Source organism: Colossoma macropomum, unplaced genomic scaffold, assembly GCF_904425465.1.
Source record: "Colossoma macropomum unplaced genomic scaffold, Colossoma_macropomum, whole genome shotgun sequence".
In the NCBI taxonomy this organism is placed as follows: Eukaryota; Metazoa; Chordata; class Actinopteri; order Characiformes; family Serrasalmidae; genus Colossoma; species Colossoma macropomum.
The window spans coordinates 33,212,792-33,240,182 of record NW_023494793.1 but is presented as its reverse complement, the minus strand read 5'-3'; the positions used below and the strand labels follow the sequence as shown (position 1 = coordinate 33,240,182).

Sequence of the window (27,391 nt, the reverse complement as noted above, 5' to 3'; positions counted from 1 at the left end):
TGTACAACATCCTCATTTAAAAGCATGACGACTTTATTTTAAAACAAAAGACAAACCATACCATATATTTCAAAATTATTTTTATGCTATAAAATTTACCACACAAAAATAGCTTTCATTTCTGGAACTTTAGGTCAAATCCATTTCAAAAACTGAAAAATTAGCAAATTATAAACCCTTTCTTTAGGGCTGGGGATCATACTTAGGGTAAATCCCATTGGCTTTAGAGGAAAACTGAACAAAATGCTATAGTTACGTCCATTATTTCAAGGTTTCACCAAACAAAAGTTAAATATCAGTTCTTTCCAAACCACAAAGATGATGACATGATGATATACTGGGTTAAAAGTTGATTAATTACAGAAAACAATAAATAAAAAAACATGAAACATGATGACTACAACAGAAAAAAAGAAAACACAGCTTATTAATAAAAACGTTAATGGGGGGAAAAGAAGCTTACAATGTCACTACAGAATTTACCTCCGCACTAATTCAGACATACAAACGTATTTTATGGATGTACATCCAGTAACACATAAGTAGGACAGTCTATGAATAAATCTGCACTAATGAGTTTTGTTGTGTATATATATATATATATATATATTTACATGGTAAAATGATAGACATGACTATTCATTGTAGCTTGTGACTGCTCATAGCATGTTCATGCATGTGTAATGACAGTGTGCTGACATCTATTAGAAAACATTTGAAACCGACACTAGTAGATGTTGAGAGCCGCGCCACGGACAGGATTATTATTTGCAGCATGGCAGGAGAAGTGTCAGGTTATTAGCTGCTTATGCTGACAAAATAAAAAAAACGTAAATCTGCAGTTAGGTTTCTGAAAATACCTACATACTACATAAAGTTTAACAAGTGAGATCAAGATGAAAAAAGAAACACATCTGGTTATTACACCAAAAAAAAAAAAAACATCTATGGAACAAAGCCACTGTAATAAACATCCCTGAGCGGTCCAGTTTTGGTTCAGAACTAAGTGCATCTGAAATGTTTACATTTGTTTAGAACGCACCCCTCAAGCATAATTACCACAAGTTCCTTAAAAACTGTGGTGAACTATTTTGCAAATAACAAATCTGGTTAAAAGTTATTTTGCTGTATTATCCGTATAAACTGTTATGCATAGAGGTAATCTAATTCTGTGTACAAAAACCCCGAACCAGGCTGGTGGGTCTAATTTTTTATGCAGTAAACAGTTTGTAAAATGCCAACAAAAAAACAACAATGCCATGGGAACGCAGGAATATTCTACAGGGCACAATCACTCAGTTACAGTAGTTCTCAGTCTAGCTGAAAATAAATGATTAATTAAGAGAAACAATGTATCTGGAATTTGAGCCTTGACACAAGTTTGGACACTAATGACTGTTGAATCCTATATTTTGTCACTTGGCATGACAATAAGACCTTCAATATAAGGGAAGAATGTAGAGGCTGTGCCTCAAGACGTATGTAGGAATTACTTCTGTACATAATACATATGAAACAGTCCTGAAAAATCTAATTTAAATGAGATCTTTTACTATCCATTATCACGTAAGACAATGTTAATGATGTGACGTCATCTTGTGTTATCTGTGCAACCAGCGGTCTTTTCTGTGCTTAAAACAGCTGAAAAAATACAAAAAAGCTGAATATTGCAAGGAAATTTCAGTAACATCTACAATGACTGCAAGATCCAACCTCGCTCTAAAGATGTACTTTATCCTGAAGTATCGGGATGTACAAACAGCACACCCTGAAATATCAGACACGATATAGCTACCTCATGTAACCTGCCATAACAATGCCCTAATGACTTCTTCATACACATGAAGAAAACATCTAAATGAGCTTTATCTGCTTAAAACCAAACATGTTCTATGTAGTTATTAGCTTTCGTCTTCCGCCTCTTCTTCAACCTCATTGACGTCAATATCTTCCTCTTCCTGGTCCTGTCGTCTGACCTCACAGCCAGCTGAGTCACGCGAGTCATCCACCTCCTCTACGTCCAGTTCCTCTTCCTCCCTCTCCTCAAAGGAGGACTCTCCTGCCTCTTGATCACTGTCATCAGGCCCTGAAAAAAAAGAGTGGTGAACAGAATTCTGAGGATTATTTACTGCTAATTCTCTAGTAGTTTAGTAGTAGACAGGGGTGGACAAACATTCATACACACTTTAGTACTGTAGTATTTTTGTGAAATTACAAGATTGCATACTTTCTGTGGTTTTGTTTTGGCTGATCCATCTTTAAATGATGGCGCACTTCATTTACATCAACCAATTACATGCATTGTGGTGTACTTCATTCAGCTCTGCCATGTGTGTGTCACAGGGAGTGAAGCCTCCACATGACGGCTGCAGTTGTGAATTTTCTCCACAATTTCATCATATTGACCACTGAGGACGGGCAAACATCGTTTCTGCGTGAAGGATAACGAGGCCTTTAGAAGTAAAAAATTATGATTTCTCTCTCGAAAATATTCTTTTTTTGGGCTTAAAAGCCTAAGAAAAATGAGTGTAATTGCGAAAACACAAGCATTCAATGTTACTAATGCTCTGGTAAATCTTTTAAATTAATACAGTACTGAAGAAAAATTTCTCCAGTATTTGGTAAGCGGGGGTGTAAATCGCTGACCTCACAGTAATTAAATTAGATTACAATACTTCAGGAAATTATTCAATGCTCCACGAAATGTAACAGAGGAACTATTTATGTAATTTAGACAATAATCTTACATCATGTAAAACAATACAATAAGCTCTTTTAAAACATGCTTCCACTGAGACCCATAAAGCCAGGCATTATGTCTTTTCAGTTTGCCACTCACGCAGCAGCACTGCATGTAACAATAGAAGGATGAGGAAACATGACCATTCTTCCCACCAAGAGAGCAGAGCCAGTTATGTTCTCCTGGACTCCCAGCCATGGGATTTGACCTAGTCAAATCTCCACAAATACTTAACATAATTGAAATCTGGGAACCAAAACCGAGCATATAGTTTATTGAACATTATTGAAATTAATTCAATAATTGCTACTTACAGATAACTCCAAGTTCACTTCCTCACCTGCAACTCGAGCTTCGTCGTCATCACCATCGTCATCCTCTTCTTCCCGTTCCTGCCGTTTGTCTTGGTTGACCACTTCCTGGTCATCATCTGAGTCTGAGATTATCACACACTCGTCTCCATTACTGTTGTCTGGTGGTTTGGGTGTGCTGTCAAAAATATTTATGCAGCAAGTTAAAACGTGAAATGACTGAGTGAATGACTAAATGATTACCTCCACAATACCATCATAAACAAAATAAAGGTCCTATATTATACTGAAATTTGAGTAGGTCACACAAAAAATGCATAAAGCAAGACAAGATTTTTGTCTAAGTCTGAAGAGCCATACCAAGTGAGTGTTTTATTACCTGCCATTTTGTCGGGGCTCCCATAGTGGGGTCAGATAGTACCTGAGAGGGTTTCTGTACAGATCATCCTTCAGGATCTACAGCAGATAAGAGACACAGTATGTCATAAATCTGTATTTTTGAATCTTAACCTACAGGACCAGCTCCTACACAGCATGGCCTTGTATTATCTTTTCTTTTTTCTCTACTTACAAATGTAGGCCTATGCTGGAGGAATATCCTACTAATGTACCTCACATTCATGAACATTATCATGCCTAGTCTTTTTAGTGTCTGAGTTGTTGTACTATATAAAAATCTTGAGGATGTATTCTAGAACAGGACACTACACTTTTCCAGCACACCAGCTACACTGTACCTGTGCTATGTCATCTCTCCCAGGACTGCTGTGGTCACTAAACCAGTGGAAAAAGCTCTGATAAACTCCTCGTGAAGTTCGCCTTGGTTCTCCATTTCCTGTCAAATTCTGCCCACGGTGCCAAAGAATTGGGTTTGAGAAGGACACTGGTGACCCTGGGGAGAAAGACAATGGTACAATGAACAAAGTAATTAAATGACAATGCTCTATGAACCTATTGAACATATTACACACTACAAGAACCTTCTCTTTAAAATGATCCTCATACAGATGTTATGCTACAGACAAAAACAGAACTTGAGTGATTGTGTACATTGTTGCATTGCTGGCGATCTCACCTCCCATTCCAAGGTGAAGCTCTTTCACTATTACTTTATTCTGAAAGAATGGATTCCGCCGGAAATGGAAGCAAATTCGGTAGCCAAGTTTGTTATTCTTGAAAGTCTCAATCTGCACAAGACATTGAAGCAACAACACAGTAAATGTAAGTGCTCAGTAAAATATATCAAGCTTTTAGCTATGCGGCAAAACAATTTTCGGAGGAACTACACAGTCAAACAAACAGCACTGGGTACTTCACCTCTAAGTTGGTCATGTAGCTGAGAGCATCTTCATCATTCTCATCGATGTGTGCTGATAGGTGTGGGTGGTTGAGAAGCTATAAGGTTCTCAGTTAAGTAAACAAGATATGCTTGCTAAATAATACAAAATCATACCTTAATTAATAAAAATTATGCCCCAGAAAATAAATGCTGCGATTAAACTTTTGGTGCTGCCTCTCAACTAACCCCAAAACTTTCTAGCAATTGAGCACAGGTAATATGGAACAAAGCATGTGATGAAAAAGTGTTAGGCTTTGTCTCAGCTTTATTACAATTTCTAAGTTCTTGGTTCTAGACTATTTTGGATGCAGCAGTTTTGATTCTAAAAATTATCTTGCAATTCTAGCAATCCCATGTACATACACCATACCACAAGCTAAAAGACAGTAGCTGAAAAGTTGAAAGATAATATTTATTGTCTGAAGTCTTTTTTTAATTAAACAGAGCTTAAATGCTCAACGTAAAAATGCTTTTTGTGGAGCATAAAATATGATTACTGACTGTATCAACCATATTTATTGTACATCACTGAGAGGAACTGCATCACTTTGTACCACACTGATGTTCTGACCATGGCACGGCCCAAATGATCTTGCTAGTAGTTTTATAAGTGAGAAATGGAAATCCACGATTCCTTCCAACCGTACATCCCTCTAAATTAGCTGATTAGCTGGATTATGTACGTTAGAGCAAAGAAAACAATAAGTCATGGAGAGTTGTAGTACACCAGGACCAGAGCTGAGAAACGCTTTACACCCCTAACAACAACACAACTTTCCTAAGACTTTCACAGCAGTTACTGAATAAGAAGCCTTCACGGGAATGACTGTGTAATAAAGCTGTAGCCTAAGTGGTTGTAAAGGATACGGCTGTAACCCAGAAGCCCGGGATGGTCTGAGTGATGGCGCTGCGCTGGTCCAGGTGAGGGCGCCGCTGGCGGCTCAGTTTCAGCTCCAGGCGCTGGTGGAGCCGGGCTCCTTTTTTCTCCAGCGCGTCCAGCCGCATCTGCACCTGCGCAAGCAGCGCCACTGACTGGCGCACCTCGGGGGCCATCCTCACCGCCACGATGGCACACTCACCGTCCTCGTTCTCCTCGTTGTCAGACGCAACCGAGGAGCTGGCCGTAGATGAAGAGCCGGCGAGCGAGTCATCCTCCTCTTCTTCCTCCTCCTCATCCTGTTCTCCTCCGTCGTCTCGTTCAGCGCCGCCCAGCACTGATGAAGAGCTGTCCGCTACCGCTGCCTCGGCGTGCCGCCCACTCTCCCTCTCCCTCTCCCTCTCCTTAGCGGAGCAGCCGGGCCGACTGGATCCATCCTTATCCTTCAGCGCTTGCCGAGACGAACAGGGCATTTCTTTAGAGTGGTCGTGACTGCGACCCTCCCCGCCGCCGGTGAGACTCGCAAGAGCCTCGGCTGCGGCGAAAGCCGCTGAATCTGATCGCTCCTTCTCGGGCGAAGCTGAGGGCTCGCAGCCCCTTTCCGCTCGTCCAGCTTCAGCGCCGCATTCCTGCGCTTCAGGTTTTTCCGTTGAACCAGATGAACCGTCAGCCTCACTCCGGTTTTCTGCTACTTTCGCGCTGTCATCTCTATATTTCTGTCCAGAAATACCGGCTTCACTTTTCTCTTCTGGAGCAGCGTCTCCGTCAGCGCGTTCAGATGAAGCGGTCACTCTAACTGGACCTTCCTCCTCCTCTTCGCCCACTTTCGAGTGCTTTGACAGCGGGCAGCCCAGCTCAGATTCCCGCCTCGGGCTGGCGCTTCGCTTTTTACACTCGAACGGCTTACTGCTGTCCGACGCTGTACTCATTTTAGTATGCACAAAAGCCACTTCGAACGGTGTTAAAACGTCTGATTTAATTGCGCTGTAACTATACAGGATTTCGCCCTGATTATCTGAACGTTACTGTTTATTAGCGAACCAGCTAAACCCGTTTGCATAGCAGTTTACCCCACAGTCTGCGTAAATTTCAGAGGCCTAGCTCAGCCCAGCTCTCTGCTAACCCTCCAAATGTCCAGCGCTGGCGTCCACGCCGTCGTAGTATTGCAGTTTATATCAGATACAAAAGTAAAAACTCTTTTACTTAAAGCGCAGAGCATTTCCAATTTCCAGAGTCATTTCCAATTCCCCCCATTTGTTTATAATTCGTCCTTCCGTTCGCCATTTGTCTGAAGCTACGTTGTTTTTCATACGAAGCAGGAAAACAAAACTCTGATTGGCTGAACCGAGCCGCGCAAACGTTATCCAACCAATCGTAAAGCAGAACGAATAAATTACGCACATTTAGTGCATCAGTAATGCGTAACCTTTGCGCTTTTGTAGCCGATTTCGGAAATCAATTAAATTTCAAATGAATTGTTTTGTTTTAAAGAAAAAAAAAAAACAACGTGCACCGTGATCGTGTAAATTGCATATATTTTTATTTTGCAAAACAAAATCAACAGTTTCATTTTTAGTTAAATGAAACATTAACAGAAACATTTTCAACCTTAGTATTTTATGCATGTAGAACATGCTTGTGTAGCTAAAAGCTCTTAGCTTAGCTTACACTTCAGTGGCCTAGCAGGTCAAAGGGAAGGGAAGCTGATTAAAAATCAGAAAGCTCTAATATATTTAATGAAAGAGACATGTTGAGGTTTTGGTGGTGGTTACTCAGAAGGTGACTAAGCACTGAAGAATACAATTTCAAGAATAAAACATGGAATAGTGTGCCACCCAACTCATATCTTGGTCCCTAGAGAAAATAAGATGAAGAGTAGTTAATCATACGGTGCTTTATTATTATTATTATTATTATTATTATTACTACTATCATTATTTACATTAGCCCATAGTCCACTTCAGTCTTACATATATACATGAATGACACAGGCATGTGCTGATGTAAAAGTTATACAACCTACTGAATATGATGACTACCTAAACTTTTAGCAAGGTTTATAATATTATCACAATATTTAAAAAAACAAAAACGTACTTATAAAAAATATAGTTTTGGTATTTCTGTATTTAAATAATACTTCTATTATGGAACTTTGTATAATAACATAGTATTTTTTTTTTTTTGCTTTTCAGTGGTCTTAATTGACCTCATATCATTAGTGTAACTGCAACTTGTTAGCCTAAAATGGGGAGATTATTACTGAATTTTGGCACATGGCTATCAATGACTGGAAGTCATTATAATTGATACTACGTCCATTACTAACACCTCACTTGTGCCAAACACATATTCTTACTCATGCTGTAAAAGGCAGAACAAAATGTATCACATTTGAGTTTTATGATATTGAACCATTACTAGAGTGGTACCTGTGTAACTTCTGCCCTTTTCTCCTTAGAAATTCTGCCTCATCCACTGTCCAAACAGAGCCCTTTCTTCCATCGACACGGACAAAGCACTTATGAAGACTGAGGTTGTGTCGAACAGCATTCTATTGTTGGGAGCAGAACAAAATTACCACAAAACAAAAAAAAACAAAATCACCACAAAATAGAGAAATCTTTTTTAATCTAATTATTGTTATGGGCTAGATTATATAGATATCTCTATATACTTGTTCTGCAGTACAGTTATAGCCAAACACTCTACCTAGTATCATTTATTAAACTGTCACATGATTGTAACTGTCAGCAATTCTCATGTGAATTAAAGATGTTGATTAGTGTGAACTGATGGCTGTGGTTTTAGAATTCATCTGCTTGTGGGTACAGAGTCACGGAGGGACAAATACAAGTGCACTCGTGTGGTGAGGCTCACCTTCCACGTGGCCGTGTTGTGACGGAAGTAGCAGAACATGCGTGTGAACCAGTGATAGATTTCATTCAGAGTTAGTTGTTTCTCTGGAGACTCCAGAATGGCCTAAATCACACCAGACACTCAGTTAATTTAAAGTTAAAAGAATCAATGTTTGTCTGTCAGTAAGAAAATGCATAATATGGGAAAGGAAAAGGCAGCGCTCACCCACCCATCTTATCATGGAGGCATAGGTGAATGGTGGTCTTATGTTCGTGTATTTGTAGCACTCAATGCTGGGGATAATTCCTATAGAATAACAGCACGTTACTTAATTACAGGGCTGGTGTCAGGGAGTCATTTTGTGGGGTAATGCCCCACCAATAAATCATTGTGCCTCACTAAACCCACTATTTTGTACAAACTTCTATAATGGTGAGCAGCCATGCATGCTTGGCTGCATTTTAGGGATTCCTAAATGCTACAAGGACCACTGGTGTAGGTCTAACATAGATTTCTGCCCTAAATATGTATATTTTCTTCTGCCACATGGATGCACTGCCCGTCCCCCCCTCTAGTTTTTCGGAAGTCCCACTCTTGATTTAGTTCTGGCATCTGGTCTGTCAATAAAAACATGCCAGTGCAAATTTTGTGTATTTACAAGGTAAAGTTTTAACTGGCTATAGGCTGTAGCTTAGCCTCTTAAGTTATTTGAGTTTATCTAACCTGGTATGAACTGTGAGGTAGGGATCTGCCAGTATCCTGGAGGTAACATTTCAGCAGGGACTCTGTTACCACCCTGAAGACCGGTCACACTCTCACAGGCCTGTAGGCTTCCTGAAGGACTGCTGGACTGCTTCAAACTGGGGTTGTTCTGCAGCCAGAGAGTATTGAACATGGGTTTTATGCATAAGCACTGTCTATATTGTGTGTAGACATCCATTTTAGGAGGCTTACAGCAACATTAATTATGTCGCACTTACCTCAGTGCAAGATTTTATGTCAAACAGATGCATGTACATGGCCTGTAGTCTTTGTCTCTCCACAATCAACTGCAATAAGTGACACCGACCAAATAGTATCAGTTTTGCTGATAACACTTGAAATTTAACATATTTCCTCAAACTGTGTGTGCCTACCTGATTCTCAATTTGTTTTACAATATCTCTCTGCCGTCTCCATTGTTCAAAAGTTTTGTCCCCAGGGCGGTGTTCAGAATTTAGATGTCTATTGACCATACAATCAAAACAATAAAGATTATTAATGTATTAACATGCATATGTGAATTCAAAAAGCTAGCTGCCTAGGTAACTGTTATAATATTATGGGCTCTGAAAAGGAAGCCATAATCTTTTTACAGCCTACTTACAGCTGGCAAAATATGTTAGATAAACTACGAAACTACAACAGCAAGCCCATGATGTTACCTGAAATAAGGATTTAAAAACTGACTGTACCTAGCACAGATTAAATTAGTTGTTTAATGTCACGTAATGGACTCACTTCAAGAAGTGTGTGTATTCTTTGAATACTTCTTCACAGTCTGGCCAGCGACATATCCCTTTGGCAGACAGCAAGCTCTCTAAGACTACCTGTGGCAGTCTTTCAGTAGTAAAAGATGAAGACAAGACAACATAGGAACAGAAAGAGAAGGAATAGGGGAGAAAAGGTCAGAGTGCAAAAAAAGGAATATCATACAATGAGTTACCCAAGAGAGACACAGAAAAAGGCACTGTAGGAAATCTTATATAAAGGACTGTGTCTAAAATCAAATGCTTGTTCTGTATGTAGAAAACTAAGTGGGAACGGAGCAATTTTCTAGGTTGTCTCAATGTAGACAGCATTTTCATGCAGTGGCTCTCAACTTAGTCCTCAGGGCCCTCCAGTGAGTCCATGTTTATCCCTTACCCAGTTCCCCCAGACAACTGAACCAGGTATTCAGCAGATGGCTTCAGGTGTGCTGGGACATTTGAGACTTGTTTTGAGAGTCACTGTGTTAGCACAATTAACCATTTATTCCCCTTAAAATGTAGGGGACAAATCTCACATAATCCAACCAACAACCTTAAATTTGAAGGGACACTCAAGCCACAATGAAAAATATAACCACTGCTACATCTGTTGTAAACATGTCTACTCAAACCCTACAGCCACAATAGTCCTGAGAGTCAGATTTGGATTATAAACTTCAAACCCCTTCAGACAATGTATCTTTAAGGTGGGAGGAACTTTTGAAAAACTACAATTGCTTTGTGACGGATATATGAGGGCAGGCTGTTTGAAAATGTTTTTTTTTTTACTCCCCCACAAGCTGGCTAATGCAGATGGAGGCCAGACAGCTAAAAATTGTGCTAGGGAGCCAAATATCATGTTTATGTTGATCAGTGAATTTCTGATGGTGCTGGTCGCTGAATATTATACTTGGATACTCGGCTTTTGGAAATGTAATCTGAATCTGCCTTTACAGTCTGGAACAACAGATATATCCTGAACTTACCAGATACTGCGGATTTTTCTCACTAGAATGATTAAAAATGATCATATGACGTTTTTGTTGTGATCAAATGGAACATTTGGACCGAAAGTTAAACAAGATTTTTTCTAACGAGAGAGCAGAAATATCAGTTTGGAATGGGGGTAAACTGTGTGAAAGTGTTGATGGCAATGCATTAGAAGGAAAGCTGACTGGAGAACAGAATCTTTGACAAGAGCTAAACCAAGAAAAAGCTATTATAAGCTAGTATTCCACAACTTGAGTGAATTTAAGCACATGTATGTCTTGCAGGATTATAAGATAGATTTCCTTTTTGACTCACTCTGTATGGCACTCTGGTGTGCTCTGTCTGGGACTTGGTCCAGATGCACTGTCTCTGCAGGCAGTGTTTGTGTTGTAAGACGATGAGTTCACTGAGAGGTTATTTTCAAATTCAGCCTTACACACGATCTCGGTAGGCCAGTTTCCCAGACCAGACTGGTTGGACAAAGCTGTGGAATATGTTCAGAAGGAATGGTAAGAAGTTTCTATTAGATATTTTTGTTTAATTACAACAATACTGTAGCAGCAGAATTAGCTTAAAGTGGTAAGTGGTTCATTTTACTGAAGTGTAGAAGACTGGTTAATGTAGGTAGTACCCTGTGGTAGAACCTGGTTGCCCTTGCGTAAAACTGAAGGCCTCGACACACTGAACTGCAAATGCTGCTTGTTGGTTTTATCACTGGTATTCTGGACACAGAGAACAAGTGGCTTGAGGTTACTGGGATATGCTTTTTTCTGCATTATGTTCAAAATGTATAACCACTATAAATAACTCCAAATGAATCTGATTACCTTAGTGATGAGGCACTGGGGTGAGGTCAAAGGTGAACTGTTGACTGATGACGTTAGGTGTGATCTGGAAAGCTCAGAGGACTCTTCCTCCGCATGCTGAAGCTGTTGCTGGGCACTGCTGTCATCCCGTCCTCTGCTCGTTCCAGCACCATTACGAAGCATAACTGTCCACACACATCACATATACCAGCTGTAATTTCAAGCCATTCTGATAGTGAATGAGCAGTGGTTTTAAAACTGTTGTTTTGGTAGGGTGACTGTATTTGGCCAGGACTTCTAAGGTGCCTCAAATGTCCAGGATTTGGCATTGCTGTGGCTTACCTGCCCTCCGTGTCCTCCTTTTTGAAAAAAATTTGGTAACCCTAAATTTGAAGAAAAATCTAATGCACAGTTTCCCCCAAATTTCCCTCAAATGCTATTTTGCCTCTGCACAGGCACTACAAGGCTTGTGTAGCTATAAGTAACGGAAGCTTATAGCACACCAATTAGCACAGTGCGAAGTGCATGCTAGTTCATCAAAACAGCTTGTTAAGACCATCAAGTGTTTTAGTAATTCAGTTTCAGACTTGAGCCAAGACTCAGGATGTTTTTTTATTGTCTGTGGGACTTGTCCTGGACTCAACAGTCATTGTACTCTGATTTGTTTTGGTCTCAGCCATTGGCTTCACCAAATTTAGCTTCTGGTCTTGACCAAGGTCTACTACCACCAAAATTATATATATAATTATAATTATTATAAATAAAATCATATATATTTCTGTCTTTTTGCTGTCACCAATGCACACTGACTCATACTCAACCTATCAAATTATTTTTACTGTTTGTGTTTCATTTTCTTGTACTGACAGCAAAGACTAGTTATGGCTTGGTCCTCAAAAGGGGACTCAATGTTTTGGGGGGTCTTTATTGGGTCCTGGCCCCCTTTAGACTCTCATTCTTGACCGCTCATAGTTTTGGACTTGTCTTGAGCTCGAACAAGTTGGTCTTGATTACAATCTTAAGTCTCAAAAAGTCTTGCGTATTTGCTTTCTGACACTCTATGACATACTGTTATCTATAAAAATCATCACATCTTGAATCTTGAATTTGAAACTTGAATCTTGAATTTTGTCCATAGGTTTGTCCATCTTAAAAGATAACATTCAGTGTTAGAAAGCACATAATATTACTGACCAAAGAAGACCTGTATCTCCAAAATGGCAACTTTAAAAGAGAAGGCAAAAACATACTTTACTTTTATTGTAAGTTTATATGAAGAGATTTTATTCCAAGCAAATGTTGAGAAATTTTCACGCAATGTAAAGTGCAGCTGTTGTGCTCAAACGATGCAGAAAAATAAAAATCTTAAAAAATGGAGATACTTGGTTTCTTTGGACAGTGACGATACGCAAATCCATTTCAGACTGACTTAACAACTCATAGTTTGAGGTAGTGGTGGGCGACATGGCAAAAAGTTTTTTACCATACAAGACGTGTAACGATTTTTATTTTTTCTCAAGTCTGTTAAATCAGAACAGACAAAGAGAGCCACATTTTAAAAATAGTATCAAAAACTATGAATTTAAATATTTTCTATCTTTCAAAAACTATGAATTTAACATTTTACACACTGTGCTACACTAGATCTAATTAAACAGGACTAATTATTCTCTCTTTGTAATCAAACATGCAGTTGGTAAGTGATTTTTCAATACTGACAATATCCTCAATATTCTCAGCAAAGTATATTGTGACATATTGTGATGTAATTTATCACGATAACAATAAATATTGCCATAAAACTGTAAACTGATAAAGTTCTAGTGTGAGGCAAATGATTTGGGCATGCAATCTGCCCAATGCTGACAGATGGCTATAAGTTTCCACTACTTATTAGCCTTGTAGCTCCAAAGCTATCTAAAGAAGCCAATGTCAGTACCCAAACTTGTCATCACATTAATTACAGCAAGGGGGGAATAAGAGTTTTGCCAAACTATTCTGTTCTACTCTGGGGAACCTGGGATTGCAGGCATCCAGGTGTCAATGCAATAATAAATTTATACTTATAATTTATATAAACCTATAATTTATAATTAAAATACCTAATGATTACAATTATTTAAATTGTTGATGGTTTAGGGTTAATGTACATCTATCTAAAAGTTCAGCAGGCATTCTGTAATTAATGTGGAAATAAAAAAGTACACAATTAGAAAGTGTATTAAGAAGAAGTTTGTTTTTGAGTAGTAAAACTCAAAAGACGATTTGTACTTAAAGCCACACACACTAATTTGAAACACTGTACTTATATTATTGAAAACAAGTGCAAAAATAATATAACATAAAAGTAAAAAAAATGAAAAGGACAAATATTATTTTCTGAATAATCACTCAACTGTACAAGCACGTTGTGTATATTTCATTCCAAAATGCTGTATATCCACTCCAATATGTTCCTCATAAGCTCATATGTATATCATATGTACTGCATAAGCTCATATGTATGTATATGGAAGCATCACACTTTTTCAGAAGGTTCTGCAAACAATTATAATGTGTTTTTACTAGCAAAACACACAGTGCAAATAAATTCACAAGCACACTCATGTTTATAACAACAGAGTCACTGACCTCCAATATTGATGTTTTTCATATCTTTACCATTCCTGGATGAAATAGGAAGCAGAGCCCGTGAAACCTCTCGATGGATGCTCTACTTCAACACAGCCTAAACATCAACCAAAACCACATAAGCTGCTTCCAGGGGTCCTACTTGTGTTACGTCAACTGCTCATGCTGAACTTTCTCCAGACACAGTGGAGAAATCATGCACATATCCGTGGCTTCTCTGCTCTTGTGGTATTGCACAGGTGTGCTCTAAACCGATGACGAGGGAAGCAACCTGTGGACCACAGGAAACCTTGCAGATGGAAGCAAGACACACGCATCCGCCTGCGTGGGGCCCCCGCGGTCGAGGAAAAGAGCAGAGACTCTGTTTGCTTACAACAACAGCCACTCTCATTATACAACCTTTGTTATCTGATTTTGGTATACTGCCAGCCAAAACATACCTGTAGAATCCAGGAATGTTATAGTATGAAAATATCAATATCCAGGGCAGTAACTCTACTGGTTGATTTCCAGTGTTAAATATTTTGATATTTGATTAATAACACGTGAGGTTTAGATTGAATTGCAAAGAGAGAGTTTTTCCATTTAAACAGCAGTGCTTTTTGATATACAAAAAACTGAGTTTAAACTTAAAAAGTTAGAGTTCAAGCTGCCTTCAAATTTTCAGTTATTTGAACTTCAAATAATAAGTTGACAAGGCTAAAACACAGATTCTTGTTCTTTTAATTTACTACTAGAAGTTCAATTAACTCCAAAGTTTACGGCACATTTTGTTGATTTTCAAAATGAAAATAAGTTAACACATCCTCTACGGAGAACACACACACACACACTGCTTTCTAGAGCGCTTATCCTTCAGGATCACAGGGGGTGATGGAGCCTATCCCAGCGGTCATTGGGCAGAAGGCAGGATACACCTCAGACAGGTCGCAAGTCCATCGCAGTACGGAGAACAATTTGCTGAATTTTACATATTGGAAAAAAATGTGGTCTGTGCAAAAATTGTATATTTTATGTTTCATTTTTTCCCCCTACAAATTGGGCACTAAAATTTCCTGAAAAATGCATATTTATGTTTGTTCCCTGTAGAGGAACAGCAATAACAACAAAACTTTTGAACAGGGTGTTCAGACTCTTGCATAGGGCTCCATATCAGTGGACAAAGTAAGTTTTATCAGAACGTTTTCATTACTCTCAATCATTTAATAAATTTTTTGTTCATCATGTGAACGGAGGCTTCCCGTGAACTGAACATAAAAATCACGTGAACACATGGTGAACATAAAAAACAGACTGAACGCAGTTTCCATTTTTCCTCAGCAATGTCCAGGGAGAGCAGCAGTGGCTGCATGTCCACAATTGTAGCCTCTTGCTCTCATACTGCTACACTACGTTTTGTTTTGCATTCAACTGTAGCTTTCCACTTTACTATTGCTTTTGCTAGTCTGGTGTTCATTGACTTGCTATTGTCTTTGTTAGCTTGGTGCTTTTTGACTGTGTTTTGCTTGTAAATGACGTCTCAAACGTGATGTACTTAGGTGACAAACAAATTCACAATATGACAGTAGCTGTAAATAACTGGAACCATGTTTGAAAAACAGGGCTAAAGTCATGGAGTTAGTCACCGCAATATACAGCATGCAAGCTTCAGGATGAAACTGCAGATGGATTATCAAATTGGAAAATGTGTTAATGGTGTTAAAAAAAATGTCATGTTGATAATTTACCAAGTCAGCATGTTAATAATGTGTTAACTTTGACACTACTAAATATTACAATAAATTCAAATAAGCATTTAGTTATTGATAATAATAGTTAGAAGAATACAGACTTAGTTCCTCTTCCTTTTCGGTGTACTTCGGCCATTGCACGGATCTGTTCAATTCCAACACAAGCACATCTGTTTTAACTTAATATACTATTACTGAAGCATGAACTGAATACTAACTGCAAATACAGGGCTGCCTTGAGAAAAGGTTTGGAAATGGTTAATCACACTTCATCGCACTATCCAAAAACATCTAACATCCCTAAACTTAACTCTCAAATATCCACATCTCCAAACCATAAATGAAAAAAAGAAAGAAGAAAGAAAAAGAAAAAAAATGCTTTCACCTTTGGATTGTAGAGCAGTGTTGCTGCTGTGGTTTACTGTACACGTTTAAGCATGTAATCATGCACAAGTTTGTGTCTTCCTTGTCTAACAGGTAACAGGTGACATTTAGAGACATTTAACCACATCAACAGCGATAAATGTCAGTATTTTTTTTTACCTTGGGGGTTTTTCAAGTTTGCCAGAATCAGAGAAGAATCAGAGGAGAAGGTTTTTGTTTTGTGGGTGTCTAAGGGGTGAAGGAGTGCATTGAAAAAAGAACATAAAGAAAATGTATGCATGCTATAAACACTGTTGTAAGAGGAAATTATTAAACATATCAAGTTTGGTCATAATTAATTTATGTTGTCGCATTATTCATCCTTACATACAGAAGTTTAGCGTCAAAAATGAGGATACTATGTAGAATTCCAGAAAAAAACTACATTAGAAAGTAAAAATAATGCAATGTTTCTATTACTAGAAATGTACATCCATAGCATCATCATTTAGTAAATAGCTAATATTGTGACGCATGTGTTACAAAATGGCATGAGAATAACAACTGCACATTATTATTTTTATATGAGATCACTGATAACAATCTAGATGAGTGGAAATGGCCTACACAAGACCATTTCTGAAACAAAAAAAAAACAACAAAAAAAACTTTACCCTCTGTGTGATTTTCTGAATAGTGCTCAGCTCTTTGGGGGTTGCACTCAGGCAATAAAATCATGTGTGAAAATATTTCTGTCCTATCTAGCAAAAACCCTATATAATCCAATTACAGTAATAATTCAGGTCAGTGCTTGATTCTCCTCACAGGCAATGTAAATTCTGATCATTCTGTATCTTACCATAAAAGTTGGCATCCATGTCAGATACATACATAGGCAAGATCTAAACACATTTCCACCACAAAAACGTTGTTTATATCTTACTGTTATGGAAAGCCATACAAAGTAATTTCCAAGCCTCTCAATGATTGGGAAGATTTGCCCTTGTCTCAAATGTTTTCCAAATGAAATTATGGCTCTGAATGCCATCCTGCCAAAACCTTCCAAAAGTAAGGCAGACAGAAACGATCTGTGGGCCTCCTTCACCTTCACCAGTCAGTTTTTATGACTCTACAACTAGAAAGCCACTGAAAGAAATTTTAATTCATAGCTAAGCAGCAAAGAAACTGCTGCTTGCTAATAGCATAAACGTTCATCTGATTTTTGCTGTAAAGCACCTGTATGATTGTCCAGACTTCTGACATTTTTTACAGACATCAAACACAGAACCTTATATTTAACATGGACACTGTTATTTCAATTATAAATGAACAGTGCAATGGGTAGCAGTGGTGATCACAGCTAAAGCATGGTTACACATTCAGCAAGATAATGATCCAAAGCACAAACACCACATCCAGAAGAGAAGAGTTTCAGAACGATAAGCTGAAGGCTTAAATGCCACTGAGATAGCAAAGCAGCAGAAACAAGCGGCTCATGTTCGAGAATCCGCAGATGGCCAAATGTTCTCAGCTGAGGTATGAGACTGCGGCAGAAGAAACTTTTGGTTGCGGTCTTTACTAAAAGTACTATTTCCAGTTACAGTGCAAAGACTGCAGTTTTTCATGTAGCGCCATAATCTGCTGCGCAACGTTAACAAAAACAAGGCATTATTAAATAACATTCTGTTCCATACTCATTCAGGTTCCTATGCACATTCTACACAGATCAATCTCACAGAATTCACTGTCAAAATAATGCAAAAAAAAAACCAAAAAACAAAGCTCAAGTACACCTTTTAAACACAGCATTAACAATCTTTCTTTAAATAATTATTTGTGCATTTCCAATATTTTTTGATCAAATAACTAGTTTTAATATAACCAAATTCATTATTCAACATTTAATACTTAATTTGGGCTCAGTGTTTGTGATTGCATATTTATGGAATAAGTACTATTATGCATATTTTAGCTTTGCACTACAATTTAAACACATAAAAGTGGGGTTAATTTACTACTCTTCCAATATGAGAGTTTGCATTTTGAGCATACGAGTCATTCACCTAAGTGAAATGTAATATGCATTTCTCAGTCTGAATACAGCTCTCGCAGTCTATTCATTATGTTACCTCTGTTGAAAAGGTATGAAATCTTCTTTAAAATATGAGCCCTGTATTAACCTAAATAGACATGATGCCAGAAACAGCTTTAAACTATATCCAAAAAACAAAGATGTGTGGCAACCAAATCAGAAATTAAATAAATCAATGGCTAAATCATCAGAAAAATATCGAAGTTATGCATGAAATATTTTGCAGGCCTCAAGCAAACATTAGCCCTTAAAACATGCTGAACTGGGTTCTAATATTATATATTTACTATATATAAATTAATTAGACATGAATTAATTAGTCAATAAATACATGGAAAACAATGCAATTTCGTGTAATATGCATTTCTCAGCTGATTGTGTGGCAGGCAAGTAACGAAATAATTGACGGATAAATTAATACAAAATATCTACGCATCAAATATTCTGCAGGCCTCAAACAAACGTCAGCCCTTAAAACAAGTTTAACTGCATTATTATTTATCTTTTATATATAAGTTAACTAGATAGTCAGTAAATACATGCAAAACAATGCAAAATGTCTGGGTGATTATTAAATGACAGGACGGAGGAATGGAAGCCTGGACCCTTCGGCTGGTCCGTAACAGCAAATGTAGAAGATGTTTATCTTTTTTTGACTAGTTTGCTTTTGATCAAGATATTCATCCACATGACACATACAAAGGCACTGAGCTTGTGGTGTAAATGCCCAGTCACAACTGTACTTCTAATGTAAAATTACAGATTGTCAAGCATGACTGTTTGCTTTTATAAAAGCATTATATCAGTACTTCCTACAAAAACCCGGTACTTTTGTCAGTGATACAGCATTCTAATTGTTCCTCATGAATAAACTTCTGTCCAAAAGCCGAATTACATCTCTAACTATAAATCAGACAAAAAAGATAAAAAAAGTCTCATTAACCATGTCATTTCTCTCGTACGCTTCTCAGATCTGTAAATTAATGTTGTAATATTTCAGATACGGTACAGAAAGTGTCAATTGATGACCTCATTGCCCACATTTAACAGCTGTATGTAGCTTTTTATATCATGCTGAAGAGTCATCTGAAGAGTGCTCCCACTCGAGAGTCTTAGAGCATTTATTTTTCCAGACGCCTGATTATTTCCTCTCACCTACAAACTAGAGCGGATATAGCAAGCGATTTAGACTTCTGTCCGTCATCTGGAATATACCTTTGCAGTCTTATGTTTTCAATCATCCGAACAGAGCAAGAAGACCCAGGCTGGATTTACTGTGCATCTGCTAAAGTAAGCTTGTAGATTAGCATCTTTTGTTTTTGTTCTAGCTTAACTGTACATATTTTTTTCTAGGTTTCCCGTTGCACAAGCAGCTATTCTGTGTAAATGTATACATCTAACTGAGCTGACTATTTGAGATGGTTATCTAGCGTATGACTGTATAAGTGAACTCTTAATATGCAGTATGTCTGCAGAATCCAGGACTGGGCTCGTCTGTCACTACACTTCTTCTGTCACATTAGACACTAATGTACCTGCAGTTTTTCTCCCTTTCAAGTCTGCAATTCCTAAGTATACTGCATAGGATTTTAAGATTTTGAACATTTAATCGAAAAACTAAGACCAATATTTAACGGGATCCTCTGTGCTGTACATGCTGTTCCATGGAGTCCTTTCAAAATCTATTCGCTAGAACAGAATAGAATACAACATTTATATGTAGCTCTACTAGGCTTGGAAAGGATGCTACCCATCTTAACCTAACAACAATCCAGGCTACAGCAATAACATTAGCGTACATAATCTACTTTTTTGCTAGTTTATTTAAAAATACCTTTTTTGCTGCGACTATTTCATCCAGACCGAGAGACTGCTCTTCGTGTTACACGGTTTCAAGTCACATCACACACATTTTCAGAATTCGTAACTTACCTTTTGCCTTGTCACATAAGTGATCTTCCACTGCTAAGGAAAACTAATTTCATAACCCGCAGTTCGGGTCTACCAAGCATGATGATGGAAATACTATTATAACTGTAAGCATTTGTCAAAATAGAAGTATGTCAATGTTACCTCCCACTCCTCTTTGTCTTTCTCTTTTCCTCTCTCTCTCTCTCTCTCTTTCCCACTCAGTTTCTCAGTCTCAATGTGGTTTCAGTCTTTCCGCAGTGAAGGAAAACACACCATGGGTCCTTTCAACAGGAAGAAAAAAACATAGGTTGAGTTCTCCAGTAAATGAGTTTGGAGAAAAGATGCAAGATGCTCCACCATGACCTCATTTGTGTGTGTAAATTGCAACATTGTGTGACTTTTTAATCTAAGATGGACTGAGGAGATATCCATGACTGCATGACTCTATAGCATGGTTACATATACTGAAAATTGTCTGTCAGATCATTTTTTAAACATTATTTTAATGTTATGAATGTTATGACAGCTACATCCCATAGTTCCCATAGCAAGTTTATTTTCATTTTTACATCTTTGAATCAGCAATGTTGAAATCAAAATCCTAATTAAACGTTGTCAATCTGAGTTTTAACCCCCTGAACTCTTGGCTTATTATTCATTTATTAATCTTAACATTTATTATTCAGTAACTACTATACATTATTTGCTAGACTACTAGAAAAATAATATACAAGTTATGTAATTCTAAGAGTAAGATGTGGCCTATTCATTTAATTAACTGCAGTGTGGGCCCACATACAGGCCGTTTTAAGGGGTTTAAGGGGTTAATTCATATATCCGGGTTATTTTAATCTTTTCATCTTCTATTGCTGAGGTAAACCAAGCACAGTTGTCCCACTTTTTCCTTTCTGTTTTGTGCCCAATGCATTTTGCCTACGTCGTGCATTCTATCTATTTACGTTCTTCCAGAGCATGAGTAAAAGTATAAATTCATAAAGTTCCAGATATTAAAAATGTCTCTTTATAGAAATACAACCTGTTTGCCAACAGACAAACAGTCTTTTTACCTAAAGAGAAGCAACAGCAAACATGGTTCAAATAATCTTTTCAAACCAACACATTTTAAAATATAAACAAAGAATAGACTTAAAGAATTCAACAAAAGTGTGTGGTCCAAATGCTACAAATACAAATATAGTGCTAATGGGAGACTTACCTTGCCTGCAAATAAACATGTGGTTGAGTAAGTACTGGTCGAATGGTTTGATGAATACGTACTGGTTAGGTTAGGTTAGGTCAACCTTTTATAAGTTTCACGGTGACATTTTAAGAGGAAATTGGAACATCAATATGTGTGTGTGTGTGTGTGTGTGTGTGTGTGTGTGTGTGTGCGTGTATGTGCTGCTTTAATATTTTGTGTAGGCACGTACCAAATGTAAGCGTATTTCACAGAACTTCACTGAATTTCGCAGAAAGTGCATCCTGTACATTTTTTGTGAGAGCTTTAAAACATCCCACATCCTCTGAATGAAAATTTTCTTTTAAATTCTTTTAAATGGAACGAAATTTTCTGTCATAGATTTGAAATTAGTAGCAATATTACGCAATTTGCCACTTACGAGTGAAGCCACATACACTGTATACACTGTCTCCAGTGGATTTTCACTGATGTGGAAGATTAAGGGGCTGCTGCTAAAATCATTCCATCATAGTTTCACTAAAAGAACATTCTGTATCTTCTTAAACTACGAAAACTGTTATAAAGCTTGAGACTTTGCCGAGCACACATCAATAATCCCTTGTTTATTCTGTTTAGTACAGTTTATATAATTGACACAATGGACACAATTCTGCAAGTCCCCTTCATGTCAAAAAAATGGGGAAGGCCATTCCGGAACATTTCGGAAAACAAGAACACACAGAAAATAACCTGTTACGTGTTTGGAAAGTCCATTTACGGGGTATGTGACGTGATTCTATGGGCGGTACAATAATGGGGGGAGAATAAGCCCATGTTCATCTGAACATACCATGTCAGATTGATTCAGAATGCAGGAAAAAACAGGTTCATCCTGTTGTTGGTCTGTATGTTCTGATGAACAGACTGTTCTTAAGGGTTCTTTCTCGCTAATAGCATTCTCAAACTAACGCATCTGGACATGCTTTAGTTTTCTCTGATAATGATCTTGAAGAAAAATTTGTTTTCTGCAATAAGTTGCATGGAGTTATTATCACTAATATTAAATATGTCACTTTCAACGACTGTACATCACAAATACACAAGTTGTAGCATGTAAGACTTAAGACTAAACAATTTAGCACCTCTTTAAACAGAGAGAAAAAAGTAGCTTCTAATGTGACACAAGATCTGAAGCTGCTTTAAAGACATTACTGTTTATTCTACTAGTGTGTGAATGCAAACAGAATAAACAATGTAGCATTAAATGTTTGCTTTATATCTCTTTTGAGAAAATGCATATATTGTATTTCTTACACAGCCCTACTTTTAATCATTTCAGGAGAATAAGTGAACTAACGGTGTGGAGAGCTTCACTAACATTTGACAAAAGAGCTTCAATCGTGTTCAATAAAGGAGCTTCAGTAACATCTGACAGAAGAGCTTCAGTAACATTCTATGGAAGAGCTATTCCTCTTTAGGTGGATAAGTGCAACACAGAGATTTAAAACATCTTCAAAATGATGAATTTACAGAAGGCAAAAATGTTCTTCACTTATAATGTAAATTAACGTAAAGTGATTTTATTCTAAGTAATTATGAAGCATTTTTACTGGTCCCCCATCATGAAATGTTTTAACCATTTATTCACACAATGTAAGGGTGGCTGCAGTGTTCAAATGATGTCAAAAAATGGTCAGATTAGTATTAGTTATTAGACGGACACTAGATATTAGCAATGATCAGATTAGTAGTATTAGTATTAGATATGTATATTAGTGTCATTTGTTCTTATTTGTTTTTTTTTAATTATTCTTTCCTCCTTATCTTAAATTTTTCAGTAAATCTTAAAACTAAGTGGTTTACTATTCTTACACAGGATACCTGTATATGATAGTGACTTTTTATAGAACCGCAAAGATATTTTTAATATTACTGTCTACATGAAAATATGATATTTTTTGCTTTTTTTCATGCACTTGACCACACATCAGCATGTGTTTAATGTACCGCACCACTGTTTTAATAGGGCAATAAGGTCAGATTAAAAATGCTTGCTGAACCAGAGGCATCTCTGTTACTCACCTGAATCCTCCATGAGTCCATGTATTTTAGTCATGGTTCTGTTTTCCCCAGAATTGGTAGTTCTGTTGTATTTTTAAACAGTACTATGCTTATGCAGATAAATTCAGGAAATATTTCAGTTTCTCTTCCATTACTCTTGTTTTAACTGTCTGTCCAAATATAGCTGCATTTTAAAACCTGCCTATCATATCTTATAATTCTTCATATTCATTTCATATAATGTGTCACCATGCTGAACAATTTCCATTCCAAGAATCAGTTTTCCACTGCGTGCTGTGTAAGCAGTTGAGTGTTAGACATGCAGAATTATCAGTAAGTTCAACACTGGTCAGCAGAAATGCAACATTAATGTTTTTCCAGACTATATTTCCCATCATGTATATTTATGTCTTATATACATATTTATGTCTCATTTAGTTACAGTCTATCATTCTTCTGATCCGAAGTTTTGCTTGCACTGTTCACCAAAAATTTTAGGACATTTTTTCTTTTTTACTTCCACTGATACTGCATAAATTACCTTTTTATAACTTTATTTTTTGTCATTTTTTGGAACAGGAACAAACATGAGGTTGAAGGTAGGTTTCAGATCAGGCACAGACATCTACACAGTATACAAGTGTGCATATGTAGATATACAGTGCTTTAGTATCTTTATAAGAATGCATTATACATTAATATTGTACTGTTTTTGAGGTATGGGCTATATAAAAAGTCCTCTCCCTCTGGTACTTTCTGCTTTTTTCTTTCTGTAAAAGCATCATCATCTCCATTTAGAGCAAATAGTTAACCTTATCTACAAACAGATCTATAGTAGGGGGCTTTCTCTTTAGCTTACATTTCATGTCACATTTTTGGGTGGCAGACAGAATAAGCCTTTAAAAGACAAACATAATATTTAGTAAGATCCTTTGGTATTATTCTAAAATACAAAAAAGTGAAAGTAAACTCAAACCTAAGGTTTTTGAAATGATATACCCCACCTTCACCCAAGTACTGCATAGTTTTCAATGAAAAAAGCTGTAGGGTTTGTTAACATACAACAACTATCCAGTTTGGTTATATTTAGCAAAAACAAGAGCAGCTTTTGCCCTGATTAAGATTTGGCTTTCTTTTCCAAACTACTGTCAAAAGCATATATTGAAAATAATTAATAAATAAATAAATAAACAGCTGAAAGCTTTGAGTGTTGGTAAGTTTTACAGTTTTTGCAAAGAAAAATTGCAAGCTCTAATCAGCGTTCTATTCAATATCTAAGTTATTGCAAACTACAAATTTGACCAGGAGCACCCATACTTTTGTATACAACCGCACGACTGTACATTTATTTTTTTTTTCAATATGTTAAATTCAACAAATTAATAGAAATAGAGCATTAAAATTAGCAGAAAAAGCCATTTTTAAGTTTGTTCCCTCTAGAGAATGATAACTTATTTTCAACAAAATGTGTAATTTGACTGGAGGTGCTCACGCTTTACTGATTTTGTTTACTTATTAAGTACATTCAAGGTAAACTGCCCACCAAAACTATATTTGTCTAGTGGTAACTGTAGCACATATCAGAAAATATAGTCATTTATAGTCAAATAAAGAAAATATGTAAATCCTGGTCTCTTTCGGGTTGTATAAAATATTGCATATTTCCAGTAAATTTCAGTGTAAGTTACACACAATTAACACCTTTCCTGTCACTTTTTATACAACCGCAAAGATATTTTTAATATTACTGTCTACATGAAAATATGATATTTTTTGCTTTTTTTCATGCACTTGACCACACATCAGCATGTGTTTAATGTACTGCATCACTGTTTTAATAGGGCAATAAGGTCAGATTAAAAATGCTTGCTGAACCAGAGGCATCTCTGTTACTCACCTGAATCCTCCATGAGTCCATGTATTTTAGTCATGGTTCTGTTTTCCCCAGAATTGGTAGTTCTGTTGTATTTTTAAACAGTACTATGCTTATGCAGATAAATTCAGGAAATATTTCAGTTTCTCTTCCATTACTCTTGTTTTAACTGTCTGTCCAAATATAGCTGCATTTTAAAAACCTGCCTATCATATCTTATAATTCTTCATATTCATTTCATATAATGTGTCACCATGCTGAACAATTTCCATTCCAAGAATCAGTTTTCCACTGCGTGCTGTGTAAGCAGTTGAGTGTTAGACATGCAGAATTATCAGTAAGTTTAACACTGGTCAACACACAATTAACACCATTCCTGAGTTTTGCAGTAGACAGCCATTACTGAAGTTCATTTTTGTCCTGCCTGCAAAATGTTTGCTAATGTACTTTACAGCTTATCCCTAACATGAATGAACTGAGTGTAGTTTATGAGCATAACCCTTTAAGTTTATAAGTCAGTTATTAATTTTAAGGCTTATCATGCAGTTATTATCTTCAAGACAGTGTGCAAACTTAATCTGACAAGTGGAGAGGTGGCAACATTGAGAGGCTAATGCCCATATACAATGTTAACACCAATGAAAGTTGCAGATGTTGTACAAAAAACTAGGAATTATTATATGTCAACATTAAAACACAAACCCAAACAATAATGTTAACAGGAAATACATATGTGGATGCTTTGCAATGTAGATAGATAATAGTCACATTATGCTGATACAAATAAAACTTCACTAAACTCTGGTTGAGCATTGATGGAGACTCTTTTTGGCACAGCTCAGTGTGCATGTGGTGTGTTTGTAATGATAACGCAGTATGATTGGTGTCATATTGTTGGGAAATATTAGCAATAATATGAGCTATATACTTTTTTTACAACCACCCTGCTGCCTCACAATATTAAATAAATCTTGCGTAACTTTAAAAAGTGTCTTCCCCAAAGTTTGCACAGTGCTTCAAGATTGTCATTCCATTATTAATCTTAAGGCTAATTATGCAGTGACTACAATAAATTATTGAGTAACTACTATTAAACTAATACATAAGTTATGCAGCTATGACAGTAAGAATTGGACGTCTAGATAGGCAAGTTTAAGGGGTTAATAAACTCATTTGTTTATCAGTTCTCATTACTTTATCAGTTCGTATAGGCTATAGACTAGCAGGGAGGTGGCTGAATTTATTAAGCTATCTTGGATTTAGAGGCCATTTTTAATCTCATTCAGCCCCTGTCACTAAGATATATTTAATGATAACAAATATCTGTTGACAGCTAATCGTCCCTGAGATAGAACAATAAGCCTCTATATTACTTTAGGAGCAGAACTGTTAGCCCCTGGGCATATTTAAGCGTACAGGTGTTATTATACTACGTATAATACGATATGACACGGCCCACTGTTAACTTATTACATTGTAATGATAAAACCCAATAACTTCACATTTCATTTGCAATTTCACCTTGTTTTTTCAACAGTAGACCTGCTGCTCCTGCAAGCAGCACAGTGACGGCGGCGCAGAGCTCTATGGAAACCTGACAGGGGAGGATCCTCCATGTTTAGTCTGAGGGAATAGCACGGTTCTGTCCACAGAAACCTGCTGAACAGTTAGAAAAGAGTGAAAAAGAGTCTAAATAAGAAGTTAATCACGTGGGAGTTCTGACCAAACGACCAGAGGAGACTGGAAATGTTGTTAACCTGCCTGTGCAAGTGCACATCAAGGACCAGGTAGCCTACGACAACAGCAATAATTAGCTAGCTAGTTAACTAGGTATGTTACTAGCCTAAAACTGCTAGCTATTACTGCCACTACCTACTGTTACTAGCTTCAACAACAACTACTTCTATTAGTACTATTACTACTACTTCTACTACCACTATTATTATTACTCCTACAACTAGTAATAATAATAGTAATATTAATAATATTAATAATAATAGCAGTACTTTTCAAACCCGTTTCCTGCTGCACTATCAGGATTTCTGCTCCTGACTGGAACAGACGCTCGTGGTATTTTAAGTGGATCAGGGGGGCGTGGTCAGTGTGGATCAGACCAACTC

General features: G+C 37.0%; 2 protein-coding genes and 1 long non-coding RNA gene across 7 annotated transcripts; 1 reads left to right on the top strand and 2 right to left on the bottom strand.

Moving 5' to 3' along the window:
* Nucleotides 1–11: 11 nt before the first annotated feature.
* Nucleotides 12–6,593, bottom strand: tspy (testis specific protein Y-linked). Its single transcript, XM_036579272.1, has 7 exons — nt 5,258–6,593; nt 4,369–4,446; nt 4,127–4,238; nt 3,789–3,943; nt 3,431–3,507; nt 3,081–3,229; nt 12–2,086 (listed from the first exon to the last, which is right to left on the bottom strand). Exons 1-7 carry the CDS (start codon nt 6,194–6,196, stop codon nt 1,902–1,904), a joined length of 1,695 nt encoding a protein of 564 aa, XP_036435165.1. The 5' UTR covers nt 6,197–6,593; the 3' UTR covers nt 12–1,901.
* On the top strand, nt 5,672–8,063 carry LOC118813761. The gene is made up of 2 exons (XR_005007677.1): nt 5,672–5,780; nt 7,729–8,063. It is a non-coding gene; the product is annotated as an uncharacterized LOC118813761 (long non-coding RNA).
* Nucleotides 6,856–27,328, bottom strand: foxp3a (forkhead box P3a). 5 transcript variants are annotated; one of them, XM_036579274.1, is made up of 14 exons: nt 27,278–27,328; nt 26,793–26,927; nt 20,320–20,438; nt 11,452–11,615; nt 11,256–11,346; nt 10,940–11,108; nt 9,627–9,725; nt 9,263–9,350; nt 9,107–9,175; nt 8,850–8,997; nt 8,356–8,432; nt 8,148–8,249; nt 7,700–7,821; nt 6,856–7,121 (listed from the first exon to the last, which is right to left on the bottom strand). In XM_036579274.1, exons 4-14 carry the CDS (start codon nt 11,611–11,613, stop codon nt 7,073–7,075), a joined length of 1,176 nt encoding a protein of 391 aa, XP_036435167.1. In that variant the 5' UTR covers nt 11,614–11,615; nt 20,320–20,438; nt 26,793–26,927; nt 27,278–27,328; the 3' UTR covers nt 6,856–7,072. The 5 variants fall into 5 exon arrangements, with proteins under 5 accessions (XP_036435167.1, XP_036435171.1, XP_036435170.1 ...); XM_036579278.1 differs by having other exon boundaries at nt 26,793–26,930; nt 27,278–27,311; XM_036579277.1 differs by lacking the exons at nt 26,793–26,927; nt 27,278–27,328 and adding an exon at nt 21,374–21,424.
* Nucleotides 27,329–27,391: the final 63 nt, after the last annotated feature.